This window comes from Anolis sagrei, chromosome X, assembly GCF_037176765.1.
Source record: "Anolis sagrei isolate rAnoSag1 chromosome X, rAnoSag1.mat, whole genome shotgun sequence".
Taxonomy (NCBI): domain Eukaryota; kingdom Metazoa; phylum Chordata; class Lepidosauria; order Squamata; family Dactyloidae; genus Anolis; species Anolis sagrei.
The window spans coordinates 29,465,097-29,490,284 of NC_090034.1; the positions used below are offsets into that span (position 1 = coordinate 29,465,097).

General features: G+C 40.5%; 2 protein-coding genes across 3 annotated transcripts; one reads left to right on the top strand and one right to left on the bottom strand.

Annotated features, from left to right (window-relative positions):
* Positions 1-44: 44 nt before the first annotated feature.
* MVK (mevalonate kinase) lies at positions 45-17,143 on the bottom strand. 2 transcript variants are annotated; one of them, XM_060786134.2, is made up of 9 exons: positions 16,972-17,143; positions 13,030-13,382; positions 11,343-11,501; positions 10,117-10,220; positions 8,483-8,528; positions 6,230-6,320; positions 6,022-6,144; positions 3,438-3,591; positions 45-864 (listed from the first exon to the last, which is right to left on the bottom strand). In XM_060786134.2, the coding sequence occupies exons 1-9, from the start codon at positions 17,113-17,115 to the stop codon at positions 713-715; spliced, it is 1,326 nt and encodes a 441-aa protein (XP_060642117.2). In that variant the 5' UTR covers positions 17,116-17,143; the 3' UTR covers positions 45-712. The 2 variants fall into 2 exon arrangements, with proteins under 2 accessions (XP_060642117.2, XP_060642118.2); XM_060786135.2 differs by having other exon boundaries at positions 16,926-17,013.
* A 612-nt stretch (positions 17,144-17,755) lies between these two features.
* MMAB (metabolism of cobalamin associated B) lies at positions 17,756-24,704 on the top strand. Its single transcript, XM_060786137.2, has 9 exons — positions 17,756-17,944; positions 18,023-18,066; positions 19,690-19,783; positions 19,946-20,006; positions 20,334-20,406; positions 20,490-20,587; positions 22,838-22,902; positions 24,448-24,507; positions 24,585-24,704. Exons 1-9 carry the CDS (start codon positions 17,841-17,843, stop codon positions 24,685-24,687), a joined length of 702 nt encoding a protein of 233 aa, XP_060642120.2. The 5' UTR covers positions 17,756-17,840; the 3' UTR covers positions 24,688-24,704.
* The last annotated feature ends 484 nt before the right edge of the window (positions 24,705-25,188 follow it).

Below are 25,188 nucleotides of genomic sequence, written 5' to 3' on the forward strand. Positions count from 1 at the left end.
CAAGCTGTAGTTCCCATCTTTTTAGCTGAGGATAATAATAATAATAATAATAATAATAAATACTTTATTTGCATTCTTCCCTGTCTTCCCAACAACAAAAAAGGCAAACATTCAATGCCTTTGCACTTTCAATTGTGAACTCTCCATTTGACTTGCATTTTCATCAAATCACACACTTGTACTTTCAGTTGCACGCTCAATGAAGGATGGACCTACATTCGCATCCATTTGTACACTCAATCATGCATTCCATGGTGAACTCTCCATCGAACCTGCATTGACATCAAATCACCCTTGTTCACTTGTTCGCCCACTCACTGTTTGGGTGTGCTTTTCTACCTTTCCATTTTGCACAATCGGCTGTGCATTTCCTTTACATATTGAAACAGAGAAGATGCAAATCGGAAGGAAATATTTTTATGACTCTGTCCAATATATATACTACTATTTATATTATTATTTCATTATTTCATTTTATTATGATACATTATTTTATATTATTACAATATTATCATATATTATTATTATTATAATTATTATTATATACGTTTTTGTTCGCCTTGCTTTCAATGCAACACCTGGATCTCTGCGGCCACCTGGTGAAATACTCCATTCAATACACAAGTAGTTAGGAAATAAAAGCCATTTTTTAATAAGATGAAAACCCTCACAAAAGTGGCATCGTTGGAAAGAGGAGGAAAAGGTTTTTTTTTTAAGCCTCATTGAAAGCCTGCAAAACATTTGCTTTCAAGGAAGGAAGGAGGTGTAAAGAGAGGCCGGGACCTCCAAGCACTGTCTCAAAGCAGTCAAAGCCACAGTCAGAAAGGCCTGCAAGCGCAGATGCAATCGTCCCTGGATCAACATCTAGGGGAAGAATACAGAGAAATAATAATATATTATAATAGTACCAAATATATAATAGTGTAATAATAATATAATCTATACACATAATAAATAAAAGTGAAAATGTGTGTGTGTGTGTGTGTGGCTGGGATGTACACTTAAACAGACAGGCTTCTGCCTCCATAAACAGCTGTAGCTCCCACCACTCAGGAGACACCAATGGCCCTCCCTCCAATGACATTGCAGGTTATAGCGAGCACTGTAAACATGTCCAAGAGCCCTGCCAATGTCCTCCATAAACACCATACTGCCCACCAACCAAGTGAAGGCTTTCATACAGGGATAATTTCAACATTGACGTCATGCGTCTCCTCCACCACAGGCATCCCAGCGTTCCTTTTTCTCTCCATTGGTGGGGAATTTGCATAACCCCCACCTACTGTTTCACCCTTAAGCCTTTCCTACCCTTTTCTATGGCACACAGCAAACAGAGCAATTGATCAGCAACTGAAGAGGTTTGAGGGGAATTAAGCATGATTTATACGAGTTGTAGTTCACCTACATTCAGAGAGTACTGTGAATCCAACCAAAGATGGATCTGGACCAAACTATGGGACTTGCAGTACCTTCACTTCTAGTGGTCTCTGGAAGTGGTCCATGAATGATGGACTTGGACCAAACCTGGCGCACAGACACCCCCCCCCCCCACCATGACCAACAGAACATACTGGAGACGTTTGGAAGAAATTGATCATGATTTATGGGAGTTATAGTACACCTGCATCCAGAGAAACTGTGACCTTACCAACATTGGACCGGGACCAAACTTGGCACAGAAAAACCCCATGACCAACTGAACATACTGCAGGGGTTTGGGTGAAATGGACCATGATTTGGGGAGTTATAGTTCACCCTTATCCAGAGAGCACTGAGCCCAGCCAATGATGGATCTGGACCAAACGTGGCACGCAGAGCCAACATGGCCAACTGTGCATACAGGCGGAGGTTAGGGAATTGACCCATGATTTTGGGAATTGCAATTCACCCATATCCTTATGCATTTCTAATGGGAGCATTCATAAAAATAACAAGAAAGACTGGCTTTTCCCCTAATAGTGTTACAGATGACCTAAGTGATATGGCCTAACACCCCAAAAGAATACCATTTGGGGGAAATTGACCTAGATTTATGTGAGTACACCTGCATCCAGAGAAACCGTGACCACTCCAACAATCGAGAGGTTTGGGGGACTGATTCAACATAATGGAAGTTGTAGTTCACGCTGCATCAAGACAGAGCGCTGTGACCCCCACTGACACAACCTGGACCACATTTAGCACACAGAATCCCCCATTACCAAAAGAAAAAATACTGGAAAGCTTTGGGAGGGAGGGAATTCACCATGATTAATAGGAGTTGTAGGTACTGGGATTTATAGTTCACCTGCAATCAAAGAGCAATTCCAAAAAGGGAATTGGACCAAGCTTGGCACACAGAGGCCCCATGACCAGCCAAAAATACTGGAGGGCTTTGGGGGGAATTCACCTTGATTTTGGAAATTTTAGTTCACTTACATCCAAAAAGATCTGTGAACCCAAACAATGATGGATCTGGACCACAGTTGGCACACATATCCAGTACACCCAAATTTGAATACTGGAAGGGTTTGGGAGAGACTCACCTTGATTTTTGGGAATTGTGGTTCACCCACAACCAGAACAACTGTGAACCCCACTGACAATGGATCTGGATCAAAATTGGCACACAGAACCCCCATGACCAACTGAACATACTGGAGGGGTTTGGGGGAAACTGACCTTCCTTTCTGGGAGTTGTACTTCACCCACAACCAGGGAAACAGTGATCTCCACCGATGATGGACCCGGACCAAACTTGGCACACAGAACCCCCATGACTAACTCAATCTACTGGAGGGGTTTCAGGGGACTGACTCACCATAGTGGGAGTTGTAGTCTACCCTGCAGCCAGAGAGCACACTGAACTCCACTGATGATGCATCTAGATCAAGCTTGCCCAAAATGACAAACTTTTAAGTACTAATGGAGTTTCTCGGAGTTAACCTGTCATTATTTGAGTTGTAGTTTACCCTCAACTTTATGCATTTTGTACAATTAAAAAAATGACTTTTTCAAATAACCTGGGCAGCACTGGGTGCTCAAGCTAGTTTGTGTGTGTGTGTGTGTGTGTGTGTGTGTGTGTGTGTGTGTGTGTGTAAAGAGAGAGACAGAGCTCACCCTTTTTCAAATAACCCAGGCAACACCAGCCAACAACGAATCTGGACTAGACTTGGCACACAGACTCTACATGGCCAACTGAGAATTCTGGCAGGGTTTGGGGAGGATTGACCCCATGATCCTGGGAGTTGCAGTTTACCCACACCCTTATGTATTTTTTAATGGGAGCATTAGTAAAAGATGAAACCAAAGACTGATTTTTCCCCTAATAAATAGTGTTACAAATTCAGTAAATGATGTTGCCGAACATCCAAAATCAAACAATGCTTTTTCCAGATAACCCGGGCATTGTCGGGTCCCCAAGCTAGTAATATATTATAATAATAATGTTGGTGAACCTGGTGGCAGTAGAGTGAGAGCGCAGCCCCCTCCTCCGGCGCCGGTCAGCTTGGTGTGGAGGCCGAAGGCAGCGGTCACTCGGCAGGCGGCATCCAGTGAAGGGTGGCCCACACCCAGTGCATTCAAGTGGCTCTGGTTCAGGTCTATCAGCTCCTAGCAGGGGAGGGGAGGGGAAGAAAGACATAATAATAATAATAATAATAATCATCATCATCATCATAATCATAATTTTTAATAATACTATTATATGTTTAATAATAATATTTAATAGTAATAACATTTAATAATAATATTTCATATAATAATTTAAATAAATAAATAAATAAATATGATTTAATAAGCACAGCCAAGTGGTGCTGGCTCATGTCTACCAGCTCCTATCAGGGGAAGAAATGGTAATAATATTTAATAATTCTATCTACATCTATCTTCTATTTATCTATATAATAAAAGTCAGTGTTCATATGTATGTAGGAGCCCCCGGTGGTGCAGTGGGGTAAAGCACTGAGCTGCTGAGCTTGTTGATCGAAAGGTCGCAGGTTCGATTCCGGGGAGCGGCGTGAGCTTCCGCTGTCAGCCCTAGCTTCTGCCAACCTAGCAGTTTGAAAACATGCAAATGTGAGTAGATCAATAGGTACCGCTCTGGCGGGAAGGTAACAGCGCTCCATGCAGTCATGCCGGCCACATGACCTTGGAGGTGTCTACGGACAACGCTGGCTCTTGGGCTTAGAAATGGAGATAAGCACCACACCCCAGAGTCAGACATGACTGGACTTAATGTCAGGGGACTACCTTTACCTTTTATGCAACTATGTTTCCTTCTGCTTTCTGATTGGCTGCTACTTCCACAGACCAATGCGACACCTACGAATGACGGACCTGGACCAAACTTGGCACATAGACGCCTCATGAACCACTTTACGTACTGGTGCAGTTTGGTGGAGGCTGCACTATGAATTATGGGATTTGCAGTACCTTCATTTATTTCCACAGACCAATGAAAACACCACAAATGATGGACCTGAACCAAACTTAGCACACAGACCCCCCCGCCCCATGATCCACTTTACGTCCTCATGCAGTTTGGGGAAGGATGGACCATGGATGATGGGACTTGCAGTACCTTCACTCACTTCCGGAGACCACTGTGACCCCCACCAATGTCTGTTCAAAACCAAACCTGGAATGCAGAGAGCCCATGACCCACTTTATATCCTGGTGCAGTCTGGGGGAGGGTGAACCACGGTTGATGGGATTTGCAGTACATCCACTCACTTCCAGAGGCCACTGTGACCCCCTCGAAGGACGGACCTGGACCAAACTTGGCACACAGGACCACCATGGTGCACACCACGTCCTGGTGCGCTTTGGGAGAGGATGGACCATGGATGATGGGATACTCAGTACTTTCATCTGCTTAGGTTCCAACTTCAAATGACCACTGTGATCCCCACGAATGACAGGCCCGGAGCAAGTTTGGCACACAGACCCCGCCCCCCATGACTCTCTTTATGTCCTGGTGTGGCTTCAGGGAGGGTGGACCTCAGATGATAGGATCTGCAGTACCCTCACCCGATTCAGCTCCAAGTTCAACAGACACTGACACCTGCACACAAACGACTGACTAGAACCAAACAGATTCCCCATGAGAAGCCCCATGACCAACTGAACATACTGCAGGGGTTTGTGGGGATTGACTTTGATTTTGGGAGTTGTAGTTCATCTTTATCCAGAAAGCTGAACCCAGCCAACAACGGATCTGGACCAAACTTGGCACACAGACCTAACATGGTCAACTCTGAATACAGGTTAGGGTCTGGGGGTGATTGTCCTTTAATTCTGGGAGTTGCAGATCACCTTTATCCAGAGAGCACTGAACTCAGCCGACATTAGATCTGGACCAAATTTGGCACACAGACCCAACATGATCAACTGTGTATACAGGCAGGGTTTGGGGGAGATTGCCCTGGGAATCTGGGAATTATAGTTCACCCTTATCCAGAGAGCACTGGATCCATCCAATGATGGATCTGGATTAGTCTGCAAACAGACCCAACATGGCCAACTGTGCATACTGGCAGGGTTTGGAGGTGATTGCCCTTGGAATCCGGTTGCAGTTCACCCACATCCTTACGGAATTTCTAATCGGATCATTCATACAAAACAAAAGCAAAGACTGGTGTTTTTCTAATACATATTACCCAAGTTATATTACCTAACATCCAAAAACAAACAATGCCTTTTTCAAATAACCTGGGCACTGCTGGGTCCCCAAGCTAGTAATATAATTACTAATGATAAATATAACACAATACATTTAATATTGCAAGCTTAAAATAAATATAATACACACAACACAATATATTAATAAAATAATATACTATATAGTATCATAATTATATAATAATATAAAATAATAATAATGCAAATAAATATATAATGCAAAGCAATATACTGTATAATATAATAAACATAATGTAATTATAATAATAATAAAATAGTATTAATATAATAAATAATATAATATATATTATAATATGTAAAATATATAATATAACATAATTAATATGTAATATTCCCCACCTCTAATATAACGTAATGTTCTTTGGAGGGACTTTCTGCCTCGGCCATTTTCTGCAGGGTCTTTTCACATTCCTCTGAAATGGCATTCATTGACATCAGGATTGGATCCATGATCGAAGGGAACTTAGAAAATTAATCAGAAAAAAATAAGAAAAACATAAAAGCAACGCAGTTAATTGCAATTAAAATGCATTAAAATAATATATACCTTTAAAAGCTTGTCTTTGACGCCGGAAACCAGGACTTTGGTGCTTCGGGGGACTTTGGTGTTTGTCAACAAGATACGCAAAGTAGGGAACCTTTACATAAAATAAAAAAGAGAAATATTAGATATATCTAGTGTTCAGTAATTGAATAGTAGATTTAATAGAAAAAGAGCGATTGGTTGTAAATGGCTTTGGCGCCATCGAATGTTCATCCCTGGAATAGCAATATAATATATTATATGTATTATGTTTATTATTAATAATATATCAGATTAGATTCTCATTTATATTATTATATTATATTCTTATAATTGGCATGATATATCAATGTATTTATTATTGTATTTATATTATATCTATTATAGTATAATATGCAATTAGTTTGAGATATAGGTCATATTATTTTTATATTACAATTTATATATTTTATATTACATTATTATATAATTAGCTTGAGATACATTTGTTGTATTTATTATATTATTATATTATATCTATTATTATTTTTGTTTTGTTATATTATATTATTGGCTTGAGCTATTATAGTAGATTAAATTATATTTATTATTCACATTATTTATCATATTATCACAATATATAACTAGCTTGAGATGTATTTAATATTATTATAAATGATATTAATATTATAATATTACAATAATATAACAATATAATATTATATCATTATACTTATTACACTTATTAAATTATTATAATTGTATTTAATAATTTAATATTAAATACATCTCAAGCTAATTATATAACAATAAGAATAATCTCAAACTAATTATTTAATATTATAATATTAATAATATAAATGATTAAATAATACATTATTATACTTATATTATTATTATGTTATTATACTTATACTTATTATATTATTACCTTATATTATAACTATTAATTTGTTATATTATAATATGTTATACTTATATTATTATGTTGTTGTTCATTCGTTCAGTCGTCTCCGACTCTTCGTGACCTTATGGACCAGCCCACGCCAGAGCTCCCTGTCGGCCGTTACCACCCCCAGCTCCCTCAAGGTCAGTCCAGTCACTTCAAGGATGCCATCCATCCATCTTGCCCTTGGTCGGCCCCTCTTCCTTTTACCTTCCACTTTCCCTAGCATAATTGTCTTCTCCAGGCTTTGCTGTCTCCTCGTGATGTGGCCAAAGGACTTCAACTTTGACTCCAGTATCCTTCCTTCCAATGAGCAGTCGGGCTTTATTTCCTGGAGGATGGACTGGTTGGATCTTCTCGCAGTCCAAGGCACTCTCAGAACTTTCCTCCAGCACCACAGCTCAAAAGCATCGATCTTCCTTCGCTCAGTCTTCCCTAAGGTCCAGCTCTCACATCCGTAGGTTACTACAGGGAATACCATGGCTTTGACTAGGCGGATCTTTGTTGCCAGTCTGATGTCTCTACTCTTTACTATTTTATCGAGACTGGACATTGCTCTCCTCCCAAGAAGTAAGCGTCTTCTGATTTCCTGGCTACAGTCTGCATCTGCAGTAATCTTTGCACCTAGAAATACAAAGTCTGTCACGGCCTCCACATTTTCTCCCTCTATTTCCCAGTTGTCAATCATTCTTGTTGCCATAATCTTGATTTTTTTGATGTTTAGCTGCAACCCAGCTTTTGCGCTTTCTTCTTTCACCTTGATTAGAAGGCTCCTCAGCTCCTCCTCGCTTTCGGCCATCAGAGTGGTGTCATCTGCATATCTGAGGTTGTTAATGTTTCTTCCAGCAATTTTCACCCCAGCTTTGCATTCATCCAGCCCCGCACATCGCATGATGTGTTCTGCATACAAGTTAAAGAGGTTGGGTGAGAGGATGCAGCCTTGCCGTACGCCTTTCCCAATCTTGAACCAGTCTGTTGTTCCGTGGTCAGTTCTGACTGTTGCTACTTTGTCCTTGTACAGATTCCTCAGGAGAGAGACAAGGTGGCTTGGGATGCCCATCCCACCAAGAATTTGCCACAGTTTATTATGATCCACACAGTCAAAGGCTTTAGAGTAGTCAATGAAGCAGAAATAGATGTTTTTCTGAAACTCCCTGCCTTTCTCCATTATCCAGCGGATATTGGCAATCTGGTCTCTCGTTCCTCTGCCTTTATTATTATATTATATAAGTCTGAGATATGATTCTTATTATAGTATTATTATTATATTGTGTATTATAAAGCTTGAAATATGATATTGCGTATGTATAAATATAAACAATATATTGTAAGAAATAAAATTACATTATTACTTTTTTAATGGGGAGATCTTCCCAGACTGGTACCTCAAAGCTCCACCTAAAAATAATATAAAATAATATCATAATAACATAATAATAATAAAGAACATAATAATATGAAGACATATGAAGACATTATAATAATCATACCAATAATAAAAATTGATATTAATTAAAACACCCAAATAATAAATTAAATATATAAAATAAGAATAAATAATTTTAATATTATTTTAAATTATTCTAAGCCTGATAAGTTATCTGCAACCATTATGCTTATTGACAGTTCAAAATGAACAACAATTTCCTGTTTGATTCCAACTGAAATCTCCATGTGGCTTTTAAACATTTCAGTAAAGGAGGTGGCCTATAAAATAATAAATTGGTGTCAGTGAAAGTAGTCTTTAATAAATATTGGAAGGAGCAAAGGCAAAATAAAATATACAGTCGGGATTTCCCACTGCTCAATTCCCTATCTATCTATCTATCTATCTATCTCAATATATCAATTGCTATTCTATGTACCTCAATTGTACTCAATTGTACTCACAATGGGTTTTTCAGAGCTCCTTGCCTGACCAATAGCACATCTGAGGTTCTTTTCTCTATTGAAGGAGGCAGGGGAGATTCCAAAATGGAGATCTCAAGGTCAGGAAAAAGGACGGACTCCTAACCCAAAGAGATACTTTCTAAACCAATAACTGCAGAGGGCCTGCAGCCTGGCTCTCCAGACTCTGATACTGTTTAACTTCCAGGGTGCTGCTGGGTCTATAGCAGCCCTGGGGAAATGCAAAGGAATGCTATCCCATGCAGCTAAAAGGCAAAGTAAACCATGCTCCTGGAAGACGGAACGGGGGGACCGACCCACCTGCATGGGAGCTGGAGTTCACCTACAACCAGAGCACTCTGAACCCCACCAATGACAGATTTGGACCAAACATGACACACAGAACCCTGGTGACCAAATGAGTTTGGGGGAAGACTAACCCACCCACATGGGAGTTGTAGTTCACCCTGCATCCAGAAAGCATTCTGAAGTCCCCAATGGCGACTCTAGAACATATCTGGCACATAGAACCCTGATGGCCAACAGAACATACAGAGCACTCTGAACCCCATCAACAACGGATCTGGACCAAACTTGGCACACAGACCCAACATGCCCAGCTGTGAATACAAGCAGAGTTTGGGGGTGATTGTCCTCGGGAATATGTCAGTTTTAGTTCACTTGAATCCAGAGAAACTGTGACCCCCACTGACAATGGACACAGAGAAGCCCCATGACCAACTGATTGTGGGAATTGGCTTTAATTTTGGGAGTTGTAGTTCACCCACATCGTTATGTATTTTCTAATGGGAGCATTCATAAAAATGAAATCACATTCTCGTTTTTTTCTAAGAAAAAGTGTTATTAATTAACTGAATGATACTACTTAACACCCCAAAACAAACAATGCCTTTTTCAAATCAACTCAGACAACGCAGGGTACCCAAGCTTGTAGTAATATAAAATCAAATAATCAATTATCAAATGTAATTTAAAATAACAGAATAACGATAAAATAGAAATAATATATAAAATGTATAAAATAATATAATAATAAAGTATAAATATTATTATTAATAATAATGACAATAATACTGACCCCATGTGCTGACGGCGTTGTCCACTCCTGAGGGGTTTCCGTGGATGATCTGTTCTCCGCGGAAGGCCCACCCATTGACAGCCTCCAGTTCAGCCTCAGTCCACCTTTTAAAAATAATATAAACATATGTAATATGTAACATTATACTATATTATTTTATTGTATAATAATATTACATATTATTATGGTATTATGTTATTATATTATGTGATTATATTATATATTATTGCTGCATTATATTATAATATTTTATTGTATTATATTATGTTGTATTGTATATTATTATGGTACTATATTATTTAATTTTTAATTTTTATTACATTTTATTATTGTATTATATTATATTTATATTAATATATTATGTATTATACATATAGAAAGAGAGAGAGAGAGAATGTATACACACACATTATGTATATTACATCTATTACATATACTATACTAGCTTGGGGACCTGGCAGTGCCTGGGTAATTTGAATGACAGACCTGGACCAAACTTGGCACACAGACCCCTGACCCACTTTACATCCTGGTGAACTTTGAGGGAGGATGGACCACAAATGATGGGATTTGCAGTACCTTCACTCACATCCAGAAACCACTGCAACCCCCACAAATGACGGATCTTGACCACACTTGCCACACAGACCCCCTATGATCCACTTTACATCCTGGTGCAGTTTGGAGGAGGATGGACCACGGATGATGGGATTTGCAGTACCTTCACTCACGTCCAGAGACCACTGCAACCCTCTGGAAGGATGGACCTGAACCAAATTTGGCACACAGACTCCCCATGACCAAAAGAACATTGTGGAGGGATTTTGGGGGGACTCACCCACCCACTTCGGAGTTGTAGTGCACCCAGAGAGCATTCTGAACTCCACCAATGATGGACCTGGACCAAACTTGGCACACAGACACAACATGGTCAACTGTGCAAACAAGCCTGGTTTGGGTTATTGACCTTGGATCTGAGAGTTATAGTTCACCTTTATCTTCAGAGCACTTAACCCTGCCAACGCCGGATCTCGACCAAACCTGGCACACAGATCTGACATGGCCAGTTATGCATACAGGTGGGGGTTAGCCATGATTGACATTGAAATATGGAAGTTGTAGTTCACCTCCAGAGAGAACTGAACCCAGCTGACAAATGCCCTTTTCAAATAACCTAGATATTGCCGGGTCTCCAAGCTAGTATAATATATATTATAATGAAATACCTGTGTGTTCCTTCTCCTTTTTGGAGGGAAGGGAAGTCAATGATCCCGAATGCGGAGAGCAAGGCTCCTGACAAACAAACGCAGAAGGCAGCGCTTGAACCCAGGCCTGATCCAGTAGGCAACTCAGACCACAGCACCACTTCCAGGCTGCAAAGCGAACTGCAGAGAATAAATATTATAATAGTATAAAATAAAAATAATAAAAGACAATAAAACATAATAATGCTATGAATAATAACAATAAAATAAATATATAAAATACACAATAATAATATAATGCTATAAATAATACTAATAAAATATAATAATATACTATAAGATATAGAAAATAAAATAAAATATATAATAATAAATAATATAAAATGAAATAAATATAATATAATATTATAATATAATATATTATAAAATAATAAAATAAACAATAAATAATGTTAATAATACACTATAAAATAAAATAAAATAATAATGTACTATTATGAAATAACATATAATATAAAATGTAATAGTAATAAAATACTATAATGTCTATACACATAATAAAAGTGAAAATATGTATGTGTGTGTGTGGCTGGGGGTCCACTTACACAGACAAGCTCCTGCCACCACAAATACTTATAGCTCCCACTACTCCGGAGACACCAATGGCCCTCCCTCCAATGACACTGCAGGTTATAGCGAGTGCCATGAACATGTCCAAGAGCCCTGCCAATGTCCTCCCCAAACAGCGAACTGCCCACCACCTAAGTGAAGGTTTTCATACGGGGACAATTCTATCCTAGATTCAGGCATACCAGTGTTTCTGACTCTCCTTTGGTGTGGAATTTGCATGATCCCGCCCACTGCCTCTTCCTTAACCCTTTCCTATTTTTTTTCTATGGCAAACAGCAAAGAGAGAAATTGATCAGCAACTGAACATACTATTTATTTATTTATGCCATTTATATGCCGCCCTTTTCACCCCGAAGGGGACTCAGAGCGGCTTACAAGTCATAAGTACATACAACATACTACATAATACATAACTAGCATAGTACTATTACATCATTCATAACACTAGTACTACATATTACATTATTGCTAGGGGAGGGGCACTGATGTCACAGGGGACAAGATGGCAATGTCCTCCTGGCTCCCCTTCTTTATTCTGGCCCCAGAGTGGCCGTTGGTGTTGGGGGAGGGGCACTGATGTCACAGGGGACAAGATGGCAATGTCCTCCCGGCTCCCCTTCTTTAGAGAGGTTTGGGGAGAATTCACCATGATTTATAGGAGTTGTAGGTCCTGAGATGTATAATTTGCCTGCAATCTAAGAGCACACTGAACTGCACCAATGATGGACCTGGAACTAACTTGGCACACAGAACCCCCATGAGCAACAAGACATACAGGTCTTTGAAGGGATTTAGAGAAGCTGTAGTTCACCTACATCCAAAGAGCACTATGTGCGACTGTGGAGCAGAACAAACAACTCTGCACCTATGTCTTTGCCCACAATGCCCCGCCTCATGCACAGAACTGTTTAAAGCTACAGACAAGGCAGTCGCTGTTTCCTAGTTTTGATCAAAAATTATTTAGCCGCTTGTGCTCCCTTTAGATTTATCAGTTGTATATTTATGTATGCAATGCTTTTGACATGAAATAATAATAATAATAATAATAATAATAATAATAATAATATGCAATAAATACCAATTTGCCTCCCTTTGGGAGGCGATGGCGAGATAGAGGAAGAGGAAGGCGATGGCGGCCACACAAGGGGTTCCTTCTCCTCCTTTTCTTTCTTCTTCTTGATGGAGGAGAATAAAGGCCTTAACGGCCTCCAATTGTTCTGTTTTGGGAACCTGGTTTTTGAATTTGGCCAAAAGCAGCGAATTGAGGTGAAGCGTCTCCCAGCAGAATCTTAGCCCAAGGTTCGGAAGAAGGAGACGCACTTGGCCGCCTTCTTTTCCTTCTTCTTCTTCTTCTTCTTCATTACCTTCTTCTTCTTCAATGAGAGTCAAACGGAGGAAGGTACGCAGGTTCAAGGCTGCAGCCAGAGCCAACTGGAGGAGGAGGAAATAATAATAATAATAATTAATAATAAAATATAGATAATAAATGAACTATAAATACAAATAAAAAGAAATTATATAACTCAATACAAATATTAAATATAATAAAAAATTAAAACATATAAAACCTTTAAAAATATTTCAAATCACGCCAACCAATATCGTAGTCTGTGGCTGTTCCAATTTGCCGTTGGACTATTTCATCTTTTCTTATTGCACTGACAGATTACTAATTGAATGTTTGGTCCCACATCCACATCTTTGGGGTTTTCTTGAAGGTCAGGAGGGAGGGGGCTGATCTAATGTCGCTAGGGAGGGAGTCCCACAACCGAGGGGCCACCACTGAGAAGGCCCTGTCTCTGCCAGCCACACCTACGAAGGAGGCAGGACTGAGAGCCAGGCTTCCCCAGAAGATCTTAACCTCTGCGGCGGTTCATAGAGGGAGATGTGTTCAGATAGGTAAGCTGGGCTGGAACCGTTTAGGGCTTTATAGGCTAAAGCCAGCACTTTGAATTGTGCTCGGTGGCAGATTGGCAGCCAGTGGAGTTGACGAAACAAGGGATTGTATGCTCCCTGTACGCTGCTCCGGTGAGAAACCTGGCTGCCGCCTGTTGGACTACTTAAAGCTTCTGAACAGTCTTCAAAAGCAAAACCACATAGAGTGCATTGCAGTAGTCTATTCGGGATGGATCAAGAGTGTGGACGACTGTAGCAAAGTCTGGCTTCCCAAGGTAAGGGCACAGTTGGTGCACAAGTTTTAGTTGTGCAAATGCTCCCCTGGCCACTGCCGAGACCTGTGGTTTCAGGCTCCACAACGAATCTAGGAGGACTCCTAAGCTGTGAACCTGTGCCTTCAGACAGAGTGTAACCATTCTCCCATTGTCATGGACCGACCATCGGTTTTAGACTAATCGCAGCATCCAACCTCTGTAGGGGTGGTGGACCAATCAAGATAGTCCACCTCAGGAGACTTATGGATCTGGATGGACTCCTGATTTCTCTTGGGACTCTTCCTGTCATGGCAGTAGACAATCCTGGCTAAGCCTTTTTAACACCAAGGTAGCCAGGGCGGTGGACACGATCTCCTTGCCATCATACAGACCCAACCCAGCTCCTTGGTTCACTGAGGAGCTGGCTATGATGAAGTGATTGAGATGGAGACTAGAGTGCTTTTGGCGGAAAACTCTGAGCATGTCTGATCAATCACGGGCTAGAGTAGGGGTCCTCAAACTAAGGCCCGGGGGCCGGATGCGGCCCTCCAAGGTCATTTACCCGGCCCTTGCTCAAGATCAACCTAAATCTATAAGGACTTGAAAGCACACAACTACGACAACAATTCTATCTCACCAGCCAAAGCTCCTCATGCAGGGACATGAGAGAAGCCTCCAACAAGGATGATAAAACATCAAATCATCCAGGCGTCCCCTGGGCAACGTCCTTGCAGACGGCCAGTTCTCTCACACCAGAAGCGACTTGCAGTTTCTCAAGTCACTCCTGACATGACCAAAAAAAAGCTAAAAGCAGGCCCACACTTCCCATTTAAATACTAATAAATTTATATTTGTTAAAATTGTTCTTCATTTTAATTATTGTGTTGTTTTTAAGTGGGTTTTGCATTACAAATAAGATATGTGCAGTGTGCATTGGAATTCATTCGTTGTTTTTTTTTCAATTATAATCCGGCTCTCCAACAGTTTGAGGGACTGTGACCCGGCCCTCTGTTTAAAAAGTTTGAGGACCCCTGGGCTAGAGCCTCATGTAAGGCCTACTCTGTGGCATTGAGGGCAGCCAGAAAGGCTTTTTTGGCTGCCCACATTGCAACTAACAGACCAGCTGAGTTGTTTTGGGTGGTTGGGGAACTCTTTCATCCTTGAAAGTAGGAGGGGACCCCCAACCACTTGACAGCTCAATGTGGCGAGTTTGCTCATCATTTTGCAGACAAAGTCGCCCAGATACGTTATGACTTTGACACCAGTTTTAGTGCAGAGCCAAGTGATGTAACTGAGGGACCTGTCTGTCCAGTTTTGTTGGGTTTGTTTCAGCTTGTGCAGACTGATGATGTGGATAAGATCTTGGGAGCGGCGAGAGCAACCACATGTGCTCTAGATCCTTGCCCTTTTTGGCTTATCAAACTTGCCAGTTGGGGATTAGTTGAGTGGTTTGCAAGGATTATGAATCCCTTGTTGGATCAAGGACAAATTCCATCTTGCCTAAAACAGACCAATCCTGAAGAAGACATCATTATTGAATACCCATTGGCCAATTTCTAATCTCCCCTTCTTGGTTGTGGAGTGAGGGATGGCTTCTCAGCTCCAGGGATTCTTGGATGAAACTGATCCATTACAGTCTGGTTTCAGGCCTGGTCATGGTATGGAGACTGCTTTGATCATCTTGTGGATGACCTCTGTAGAGAGCTGGACAGGGGAAGTGTGTCCTTGTTGATTCTCTTGGACATCTCAGCGGCTTTCGATACCATCGACCATGGTCTACTTCTGGACCGGCTCTCTGGGATGGGTCTTGGGGAAAATGCTTTGCAGTGGCTCCGGTCCTTCCTGGAGGATCACACCCAGTTGGTGAAGCTGGGGGACACCTACTCGGGCCCTTGGCCATTGACCTGTGGGGTCCCGCAAGGTTCTATTCTCTCCCCCATGCTTTTTAACATCTACATGAAACTGCTGGGAGATGTCATCCAGAATTTTGGAGTTTGGTGCCATCTCTATGCAGATGACACTCAACTCTACTACTCCGTTGTGATGGACTGGATGTTTAAATCAAATATGTTTTCCATCTATAACTCTTTGGGTCAAAAGCTCTTCTGGACTGGATGAGGGCTAACAAGCTGAAGCTTCATCCTAACCAGACAGAAGTCCTCCTGGTAAGTTGTGAGGGCTGATGGGAGTATAGGGTGGCAACCTGTGCTTGACGGGGCCACACTCCCTCTGAGGACACAGGTCTGCAGTCTGGGGGTCCTCCTGGACTCAGTGTTGACACTTGATGCTGAGGTGTTGCCGGTGGCCGGGAGGGCCTTTGCACAGTTAAAGCTTGTGCGCCAGCTGCGACCGTACCTTGAGAAGCCTGACTTGGCCATGGTGGTCCATGCCTTAGTTACCTCCAGATTGGATTACTGCAATGCACTCTACGTGGGGCTGCCTTTGAAGACAGCCCAGAAATTGCAAATGGTACAAAGGTTGGCGGCCAGGTTGCTAACTGGAGCGATTTATAGGGAGCGGACAACCCTCCCATTAAATATTTAATAAAATAATAAAATAAAAATATTAAGTAAAATAATAAATATTACATAAAATAAAATAATAAAAATAAAATATTTAAATGGAAGGAAATATAAATAATAATACAATTATAAATATTAAATAAAATAATGACATAAAATGTATTAATATTAAGGAAAATAATAATGAAATATTAATTAAAAGATAAATAATACAACATAATAAAAATAAATAACGAAAATTAGATTATATAATTAAATACAAATATTAAATATCACAATTAAATACGAAATATTATGAATACCATATATCTACAAAATGAAATATTGAATGTAGAATATAATCTCTACTTTTCCGTGCACGACGGCGTGTTCTCCGTGCAGAATGACTTTCCCCGGCGCGGAGAGCACGAGCTGCCTCTTCTTCCGCATGGCCGCCTCTTCTTCACCGCCGGCACACTCCTCTCGCCTGACGCTTTCACCTGAAGGTTCCATTGGGGCGTGGCCAAGCCTCAGGCTGTGCGCGCCGCCCAATAACAGTGAGGAGCGACTCCTCTGCTTTCCCCTCTCGGCCAATCATGCGTGAGGGGGCGTAGCCAGAGGACAAAAAGCACGCCCTCTGTTGCCTAAATGACGTCTCTCGACCAATCAGGCGGCAAGTAGGCGTGGCTTAGCTTCTGAGGGGAAAACACAACATGCCCTCTGTTTCCTAACAAAACCATTTCGACCCATGACGCAATATGTAGGCACGGCCAAAAAAATCCATGCCCTCTCTGTGTTGCCTAATAGCCGTCTCTCGGCCAATCAGGCGGCTGGTAGGCGTGGCTTGGCTTCTGAGGGTAAAGCACAAAAGTACGCCCTCTCCTTGAGGTTCCCAATGAACCTCTCTCGACCAATCAACCGTGGCTATACAAAGAGTCCCGCCTCTTCTTTTATCTCGACCAATAGAAATTCGAGTCTCTGTCATCTCGACCAATCGAGCAGCAGCCAAGAGTGGCTTTGCTTCCGAAAACTCCGGCTTCTCGTTTTATCTTAATGGGAGAGGGGCGCCACATTTACTTCTCGCGCCGATTGGCTGAGCGCCTTTCTTTTGGGCCTCACGCGACCAATGAGGCGATAGGTAGGCGTGGTTGGCGTCTCCCCATCAGGCCCGCCCCCTCACGGCGGCCCTGAAGGGACAAACTTTACCGGAAAAAAAGCGTTTCCACTCTTTCTCCGTAATGGCGAATCAGATGGGTCTTTTCGGAGTTCGCGTTTGTTTTAAAAGGGCGTTGGCGGCTCACTTTGGGATCAGGAACCGCCACGAGGGAGGGGAGAAGCCCAGGTAATGCGCGGGGGGGAGACAAGGCTGCCTGTGAACATGTGCAGAGAGCGCAATGACCCTTTCCCCCTGCTTTTGCAGGCAGGAAGCCAAACTCAAGATCTACACCAAGACAGGGGACACAGGTCAGGATTATATTATAGTTATATTATTTATTTATATGATTGTTTATCTGTATTATTTATGTCTACTTTTCTTTGTTTCTCCTTTATTTGCAATATTTTTATTATTTATATTATTATATATTTATATTATATGATTTATACTATTTATCTATCTATATATCAAATTTCTTATTCTTATATTCCTATTATTATTAATAATCTTATTTATTTGTATCCTTTATATTATTTATCTGTATGTCTACATATATACATATATAACTTAATATTTGTATTATTTATCATTGACCTATTCTTATTCATATTCCTATTTATATTCCCATTTATAATCTCTCTATCTATATAGGTGTGTGTGTATGTATAATTTTTAAAAATTATATTACTAGCTTGGGGGCCTGGCAATGCCTGGGTGATTTGAAAAAGGCATTGTTTGTTTTGGGAAGTTTGGTAATATCTCTGGATGTAGGGTGAACTACAACTTCCACGCAGGTGGCTCATTCCACCCCCACCCCCCCCCCCCCCCAAAAAAAAACCAAACCCCTCCAGTATGTTATCTTGGTCACCAGGGCTCTGTGTGCCAAGTTTGGTTCAGATCTGACGTCAGCTGCGTTCATTTTTCTCTAGATAACGATGAACTACAACTCCCAAAATCAAGGTCAAGCCCCCAAACCTCTGCAGTATGTTCAGTTGGTTGTGGGGCTTCTCTGTTCCAAGTTTGGTCCAGATCCATTGTCTTTGGGGGTCATCGTTTCTATAGATGGTGAACTATAACTCTCATAAATCAAGGTCAATTTTCCCCAAACATCTCAGTATGTTCTATTGGTAATGGAGAGTCTGTGTGCCAAGTTTGGTCCAGGTCTGTCATTTGTGAGGGGTCACAGTTTTCTGTGTATGTTGGAGGTTGAATCAGGTGAAGGTACTGCAAACCCAATCGTCTATAGTCCATTATCCCTCAAACTGCACCAGGACGTGGGTCATGGGGGCTCTGTGTGCCAAGTTTGGTCCCAGTCCGTCATTCATGGGGGTCTCAGTGGCCTTTGGAAGTGAGTGAAGGTACTGCAAATCCCATCATCCGTGGTCCATCCTCCCCCAAACCACACTAGGACGTTAAGTGGGTTATGGGGGGTCTGTGTGCCAAGTTTGGTCCTGGTCCGTCATTCGTGGGGGTCTCAGTGCTCTCTGGAAGTGAGTGAAGGTACTGCAAATCCCATCATCCATGGCAAGTTTGGTCCACATCCATCTTTGGTTGGGTTCACAGTTCTCTCAGGATTTACGTAAACTACAACTGCTATAAATCATGGTGAATTATTCCCAAACCTCTTCTTCAATTGCTGATCAATTCCTGTTTGCTGTGTGTCATAGGAAAGGCACACCAATGGAGAGAGAAGGGAACACTGGGATGTGGCGCTTACTGTAACCCTGCAATTTACATTGCAATGGCCATTTGTGTCTCTTGAATGGTGGAGGTTACAGATGTTTGTGGAAACGGTAGCCTGTGTAATTACACCTCCTCCACATACACATTTTCAATTTTATTATGTGTATCGATTTTAATATTATTTATGTGCTTATTATGTTTACATTATTGTTGTTGTTTATGTTTATATTATTATTATTATTATTTAGGTTTTTCCAGCACATTTACTGGGGAACGGAGGCCAAAGGACGACTGGATATTTGATGCTTTGGGTACTTTGGACGAACTCAGTTCAGCCATTGGGTATTCTATTCAATCAATATAATATATAAATTAAAATAAATATAATATTTGCTATATATATTTATTTTAATATAATGTTTCAGTAAATATATTTTAAGAATACATAAAAATAAACATCCCTAGCAGGATAAAAATAAATAAATAATAATAATTTTAATTTAGATTGAGTTCTGAATTTGGGAAGGAAGGAGGTCACTCTTTTGCAGAAGAAGAACTTCATAAGGTGAGTTTATTAATATTTTTCCATATTATTTTAAGATTTTCCTAAATAATGAAATAATTTTCACATTATTTTATTTTATTGAATTTATTTATATTATTTTGCATATTTATTTTTCAAATTATATTTCAGATTAATTCATTAATTTATTTTGGTGTTGTTTTCATTTAGATTTTGTTTATATTGTTCAGATTCTTTTTATGTTTTTTCTAGTTGTTTTTCAGACTATATTTCAGATTTTTTCATTTTTTAAGATTAATTTCTGGGTTTGGTATTTTAAAAGATTTTTTCATATTATTTTTCATATTATATAAGTCTATATCTGTATAGGTTCAATGCAGGCTGCAAGATGCTGGTGCCAACATCGCGACCCCTGTCTCGTCGGCCCGAGAGGCTCATTTAAGTAATTAAAATAATTAAATATAACAATTAAATTAAAATAATAATAATAACGGGAATTGATTAGGGATAAATTACCTCCCCCAGAACGAACTAGCTTTGACGAAAAGCCGGTTTCAGAGCTGGAAAAATGGATCGATGGATACACTGATCGGCTTCCTCCCCTGCAGTCATTCATTTTGCCGGTATGTTTTTAATTTTATATTAATTATATGTATTATATTTTATTATTTTAATTTACTGTATGTTATGTTATATTTATTTCTAAACTAGTTGGGTCCCCAGCATTACCTGGTTTATTTGAAAAAGGATTTTTTAAATTGTACAAAATGCATTCGGTTGTAGGTGAACTACAACTCACATCATGCCAGGTTAACCCCGAAAAAACTCCATCAGTACTTAAAGTTTGCTATGTTGGGCAAGTTTGCTTTCTGTATGCATCATGGGTGGGGTTCAGTGTGCTCTCTGGCTGTAGGATAAACTACAACTCCCACTATGGTGAGTCAGTCCTCTCAAATCCCTCCAGTAGGTTGATTTAGTCATGGGGGTTTTGTATGCCAAGTTTAGTCCAAGTCCATCATTAGTGGAGGTCACAGTTTCCCTGGTTGTGGATGAACTACAACTCCCAGAAAGGAAGGCCACTTCCCCCCAAACCCCTCCAGTAATCAAATTTCGGCATATCGGGTATGTGTACAGATCCATCAGTGTTTGGATTCACATAAGGATGTGGGTGAACTACAATTCCCAGAATTGTGGGCCAGACATCCCCAAACCCGAGCACTATCCACAATTGGCCACGTTGGGTCTGTGAGCAAAGTTTGGTCCGGATCTGACGTCGGCCAAGTTCATTATTCCCAATATGTTCTGTTGCCATAGGAAGTCTGTGTGCCAAGTTTGGTCCAGGTCTGTCATTCATGGTGGTCACAGTGGTCTCTGGAAGTGAGTGAAGGTACTGCAGATCCCATCACCTGTGGTCCAATGTCTGCCAAACCAAACTAGGACATACAGTGGGTCATGGGGGGGGGGGGTCTGACTGCCTTGTTTGGTCAAGGTCTGTCATTGGTGGGGTTCACAATGCTCTCTGCATGCAGGCTGAACTATAACTCGCACGTGGGTGGGTTACCCCAAACCCCTCCAGTATGTTATGGTGGTCATCAAGGTTCTGTGTGCCGAGTTTGGTCCTGATCCGTCATTTATGGAGATCACAGAGGTCTGTGGAAATGGCTGGGTTCAGTGCTCTCTGGATAAGCGTGAACTATAACTGCCAGATCAAGGCCAAACTCCCCCAAACCTCGTCTTTTTGCATAATGCATAGCAGGCATGTTGCTTCTGTGTGCTAAGTCTTCACCCTACATCGGCTGGGTTCAGTACTACAGTATGTTCAGTTGGTCATGGGGCTACTCTGTGCCAAGTTTCGTCTGTTCGTCATGGGGAGTCTGTGTGACCAGTTTGGTCCAGGTCTGTCATTCATGGGGGTCGCAGTGGTCTGTGGAAGTGTGTGAAGGTACTGCAAATCCCATAATCCACGGTCCATCCTCTCCCAATGTGCACCAGGATGTAAAGTGGGTCATGGTGGGGGGAGGGATCTGTCTGCCGAGTTTGGTCCAAATCCATCACTGCTGGGGTTCACAATGCTCTCTGGACATAGGGTAAACTATAACTCCCACACAGGTGGGTCAGTCCCCCCAAAACCCATCCTCTATGTTATGTTGGTCACCAGCGCTCTTTGTGCCGAGTTTAGTCCTGATCTGTCATTCAAGGGGCTCGCAGTGGCCTGTGGAAATGGCAGCCAATCAGAGAGCAGAGAAACATCGCCTGCCAGATACATAAAAACATAGTATGTTCTGGATGTAGGTGAACTACAACTCTTATAAATCCCCCCAAAGACTTCCAGTATGTTTTGTTGGTCATGGGGGTTGTGTGTGCTAAGTTAGTTCCAGGTCCATTGTTGGTGGAGTTCAGAGTGCTCTTAGATTGCAGGTGAAGTAAACATCCCAGGACCTACAACTCCTATAAACCATGGTGAATTCTCCCCAAACCTCTCTAGCATGTCCAGTTGTTGATCAATTTCCCTGTTTGCTGTGTGCCATAGAAAAGAATAGTAAAGGGTTAAGTAGGAGGAAGTGGGGGTCATGCAAATGCCACAATGTCATTGGAGGGAGGACCATTGGTGTCTCCTGAGTAGTAGGAGCTATAGTTTGTGGAAGTGGGAGCTTGTTTGTGGAAGTGGGGACCCCAGCCACACACAAACATACATATTTTCACTTTTAATATGTGTATAGATTTTGTATTATATCTATTTATTATTTTACATTATTATTTTAATGTATCTTTTGCTGTCTTTTCATTGCATTTATTTATTTTTATTATGCATAAAATATTACCTTCTTAATTGAACGTGTTATTTCTATATTTTTTATACTTATATTTTATAGTCAGGAGGAAAAACCGCAGCCGCCCTCCATTTTTCCAGAGCCGTTTGCCGTCGAGCCGAAAGACGGTGAGGGGGAGATATATATATATATAACATATGTTTAATATATAGATTATCATATTTATTTGATTTGAAATATATATTTTATATTATTTTTCTATGTTAATTTTAAATATATTTAAAATATTAATTTAAATATATATTTAAATATATTGATTATATGTTTATACATACAGAGTATTTCTTCGCTTTTAAAATTATATTGTATATTATACAGATAGATATAGATATATAGATAGATAATGAATAAATTAATATGTATTTGAATATACTGTATAATTATATATTGACTATAAAGATTATAGGATTTCTTGACTATACTAGCTTGTGGACCCAGCAGTGCCTGCGTTGTTGGAAAAAGGCATTGTTTCTTTTGGGGTATTAGGTCATATCACTTAGGTAATCTGTAACACTACACTATTTATTAGGAAAAAGCCATTCTTTCATGTTGATTTTATGAATGCTCCCATTACAAAATGCATAAGGATGTGGGTTAACTGCAATTCCCAAAATTGTGTGTCATTCACCCCAAAACCCCGCCTGTATACACACAGTTGGCCATGTTGGGTCTGTGTGCCAAATTTAGTTCAGATCCATCATCTGCTGGGTTCAGTGCTCTCTAGATAAGGGTGAACTACAACTCCCAAAGTCATGGTTCATTCCACCCAAACCCCTGCAGTATGTTCAGTTGGTCATGGGGTTTTTCTGTGCCAAGTTTGGTCCCGGTCCAATGTTGGTAAGGTCAGTTTCTCTGGATGCAGGTGTACTATAACTCCCATAAATCAAGGTCAATTTCCTCCAAATGCCTCCAGTATGTTCTGTTGGTCATGGTGAGGGGGGGGGGGTGTCTGTGCGCCAGGTTTGGTCCAAGTCCATCATTCGTGGGGGTTGCAGTGGTCCCTGGAAGTGAGTGAGGTACTACAAGTCCTATAGTTTGGTCCAGATCCATCCTTGGTTGGGTTCACAGTGCTCTCTGGATGTAGGTGAACTACAACTCCTTTAAATCATGGTGAATTTTCCCCAAACCTCTTGTTCAGTTGCTGATCAATTCCTCTGTTTGCTGTGTGCCATTGAAAAGGGTAGGGAAGGCTTAAGGGAGATGGAGAGGGTGGGGTCATGAAAATTCCATACCAATTGAGAGAGAAAAGAACACTGGGATTTGGCACTCACTATAACCTGCAATGTCACTGGAGGGAATGTTTTTGGTGTCTCCTCAGCTCTGTGGGTTATAGCTGTTTGTGAAGGCAGGAGCTTGTCTGTGTAAGTGGACACCCCTGCCACATACACAGATTTTCACTTTTATTATGTGTCTAGAAACATAGAGAGATGTATAGATTTAAAATATTTCATATTTTATTTTAAATACATTTTAAGTTTTAAAATATATATTAAAAGTATATTTTACTTCATATTATTATATATTTATTTAAAATGTATTTTAAATAAGTTATATATATTTAAATATATAATTATATATTTACTGTATACATTAGAGTCTATCTTTGCTTTTAAATATATATTTAAAATATATTTTATATTTTAAATCCTTAGGGTTGTCCCTTTGGTGAAAGCTGGGGAAGCGGATGGCAACGTGGCCAAATACCTCAACAGGTAAATAATAATCAATTGTTATAATTAATAGAATAATAACAATAATAATAATACATAGTCTTATAATGCTTTTTCAGGCTGAGCGACTACCTCTTTGTCTTGGCTCGCTTTGCTGCCCAGCAGGAAGGGAAGAAGGAATTAATTTATGTACGGAAAGAAGAAACTGTGAAAATAAATTAATATTATGACATACTGAATTCCATTTGGAGTAGTCAGGTATTGCTGTGTTGCCTTTTTGTCTATATAGTGCTGCCTTAACCCAACTCCATTCTCTGGCCTTAAAATATTAGAATAATAATCTATCGTCTATCTATCTATACATATAATAAAAGTGAAATTATGTATGTGTGTGTATATGGCTGGGGTGTCCACTTACAGACAGGCTCCTGCCTCCACAAACAGCTATAGCTCCCATTACTCAGGAGACACCAAAGGCCCTCCTTCCAATCACATTGAAGGTTATAGAGAGCGCCATGAACATGTCCAAGAGCACTGCCAATCTCTTCCACAAACACCATACTGCCCACTACCCAAGTGAAGGCTTTCATATGGGGAAAATTTCATCATAGTTTTTATGTGTTTCCTCCACCAAAGACATCCCAGTGTTTCTGACTCTCTCCATTGGTGTGAAATTTGCATGACCCCACCCACTGCCTAACCCTTTCACATTATTTTCTATGG